The 2,500-nt window shown below is 37.0% G+C and overlaps 1 protein-coding gene across 1 annotated transcript in view; it reads right to left on the bottom strand.

Annotated features, from left to right (window-relative positions):
- Window positions 1-2,500, bottom strand: part of LOC115214113 (lysosomal alpha-mannosidase) — a 153,818-nt gene that overhangs the window by 66,198 nt on the left and 85,120 nt on the right. The window contains exon 7 of the mRNA XM_029783172.2: window positions 1,857-1,928. Coding sequence (XP_029639032.1) covers window positions 1,857-1,928 — 72 coding nt within the window. The remainder of the gene's footprint in view (window positions 1-1,856; window positions 1,929-2,500) is intronic.

Genomic DNA, 2,500 nt, shown 5'->3' with positions numbered 1-2,500 from the left:
AGTAGTAGTAATAATAATAATAATAATAATAATAATAATAATAATAATGGTTTCAAATTTTGCCACAAGGGCAGCAAATTGAGAGGATGGGATGAGCTGACCCCAGTGTTAAACTGGTACTAATTTTATCGACCCCGAAAAGATGAAAAGTAATGGCAACCTTGACGGAATTTGAACTCGGAACGTAGTGGCTTGCGTACATCGACCCCAGGACTCAGCTCGTATTTATTTTGTCAACTAGGAAAGGGCGAAAGATAAAGTTGACCTTGGTAGCATTTGAACTCAGAAATTTGATTTAAAAAAGGAACAAATACCTCGTGCTTGGCAGTTTGTCCGATGTTCTAATGAGATGCAGGTAACAAACATAAAGTCTGGTATGAACAACACAACAGACTTTGTCAATGCACTTTAGTGAAATATATTCGGAGACATCAAAGAAATAACAAGAATAACAGAAAATAGGGATTAAAGTGTTGAATGATAACTACGTAAATAGTAATGTATAAACTCTCGGCGTTTCTCAAAGAGGTGGGAAACAACTCAGTGCCGTGTTGAACTATGGGTACATTGAGCATTTACCATACGTGTCAAGGAGCCCAATGCTAATCAATACAGATTTATGTATGCCATAGCTTGTTATCAATAAATAAATATTTTAAGTCTCAGCGGTAGGGCCTATAACGACGTTGATGCAGACATGACCGCACCTCTGGGTACAGGACTGAGAGGATTGAAAAGTGGACAAATAGCCATATTTAAATAAGCTTAAGATGACTTTAAACATTTTATTCTTTTCCAATACCATAGTAATCGAAAAATTATATGGATGTAAAATCTTCAGACTTTTCGTAAATAAAGAAGGGAGGAAGTGCCAAAAATTTCACTACTGTTTTTGATGGGGCAGAAGCTTGTGTCTGTCAGTTTGAGAACCACTGTATTTGTTTCATCTTTTACTTGTTCCAGTCATTGAATTACAGCCATGTTGAAGCACAAATCGACCACAGTGTATATTTTTTGAATCTAGTACTTATTCTATCAGTCTTTTGCTGAACCGTTATGTTACATGGAGGAAAACAAACCACTGCCAGTTGTCAAGCGATGGTAGCGGACAAACACAAGCAAACACACACGCACATACACACGCACGAACACACACACACACACATACAAAGATATGGAAAATCTTACCGATTTTAACACAACCACTCCACTAGCGATGTTTTGCTACCAAGGGGCGTAACTCTTAACTCAATCGTTTCGTTTAATCATCTTTTTTGACAGCAACCACAAACCGGATGTGTCTTCACCTCCAACAACAGAGTGCAGTCGCCATATTTCATTCCATAACGGCTCCCTCTGATGAGCGCAGGGTTACATAATCAGCTTGTTACCTTACACTCCGTTGAATCCCTAGCGCGAAACCGATTGGTAAGATCGGTGGTAATGGATATATAATACAGTACACTTCGGATAATACACACACACAACACACACACACACACATATATATATATACGACGGACTTACACACCCTTTCCTCCCCCTAAATTCACTTACAAGGCATTGGTCGACCTGGGATTATAGTAAAAGACACTTTACTAATCCGCCACGCAGTGAAACTTAACTCAAAATCATGCGGTTGCAAAATGATTTTATTCACCACAGCCTGCCTTTGATATTTGATATTTCATACACAGTTATAGTCAAGTTTACATGAGATATTATCAGTTTAAAGCTACCATTCACTGTTATTCACATTCACGCTCACTACCCATTGTTGTTTGCACTTTTACTATCCGTTTATTATTCAACTACAAGTGTGTTACACAATACAAACTAATTATAGTAATATTTACCTGTTCATCTGCCGCACTATTAAAAAGCTGCAGATAGTGGTTTGCATTATATTCTGGAAGGTCTTTACGCTCCTGCAAAACAATGAAAATTCTTACATTAGTAAAAAGGTGGGAAGAATAGTGGAATAAATCTAACCCAGTACATCTATCTTCGTTAATTGGGGATGTTTCATCCCCAAAATATATGGTGTTGTGAAATTTGTTTTTTCTGTTCACTGGTCGTATATTGATGAGTACCAGTACGTAAATCGATACAGAAAATATACAAACTCGCAGCACAGTTATGTAAACACGAGCGATAATCAATGCATGGTGGATAGTTGAGCATTATGAATAACTGAACATTCAGGCGGACTTTTGTGATCCAAGCAAAATCTTTAACTGATCACCGACTTATATTATTATGATTTAATTCGTGATTAGCACAGCACTGTTCACAACTGAGCGTACCGTATTATCCCGGATCAATGATGAATGAATCGATGAATCAATAATAAACGAGAATAAACGTATAGTTCTAGTTTTGATTTCATCTGTTACTTTAGTACAGAAAGACAAATTCAATCTATTATGCAAAATGAAATTGCCCATAGAAATGTAGCTGTGAGTCCTTTGTTATCCATATTTACTTAGTATTCCACGGT

Source organism: Octopus sinensis, linkage group LG7 (assembly GCF_006345805.1).
Source record: "Octopus sinensis linkage group LG7, ASM634580v1, whole genome shotgun sequence".
Lineage (NCBI taxonomy): Eukaryota > Metazoa > Mollusca > Cephalopoda > Octopoda > Octopodidae > Octopus > Octopus sinensis.
This window is presented reverse-complemented; position numbering and strand designations above follow the sequence as displayed.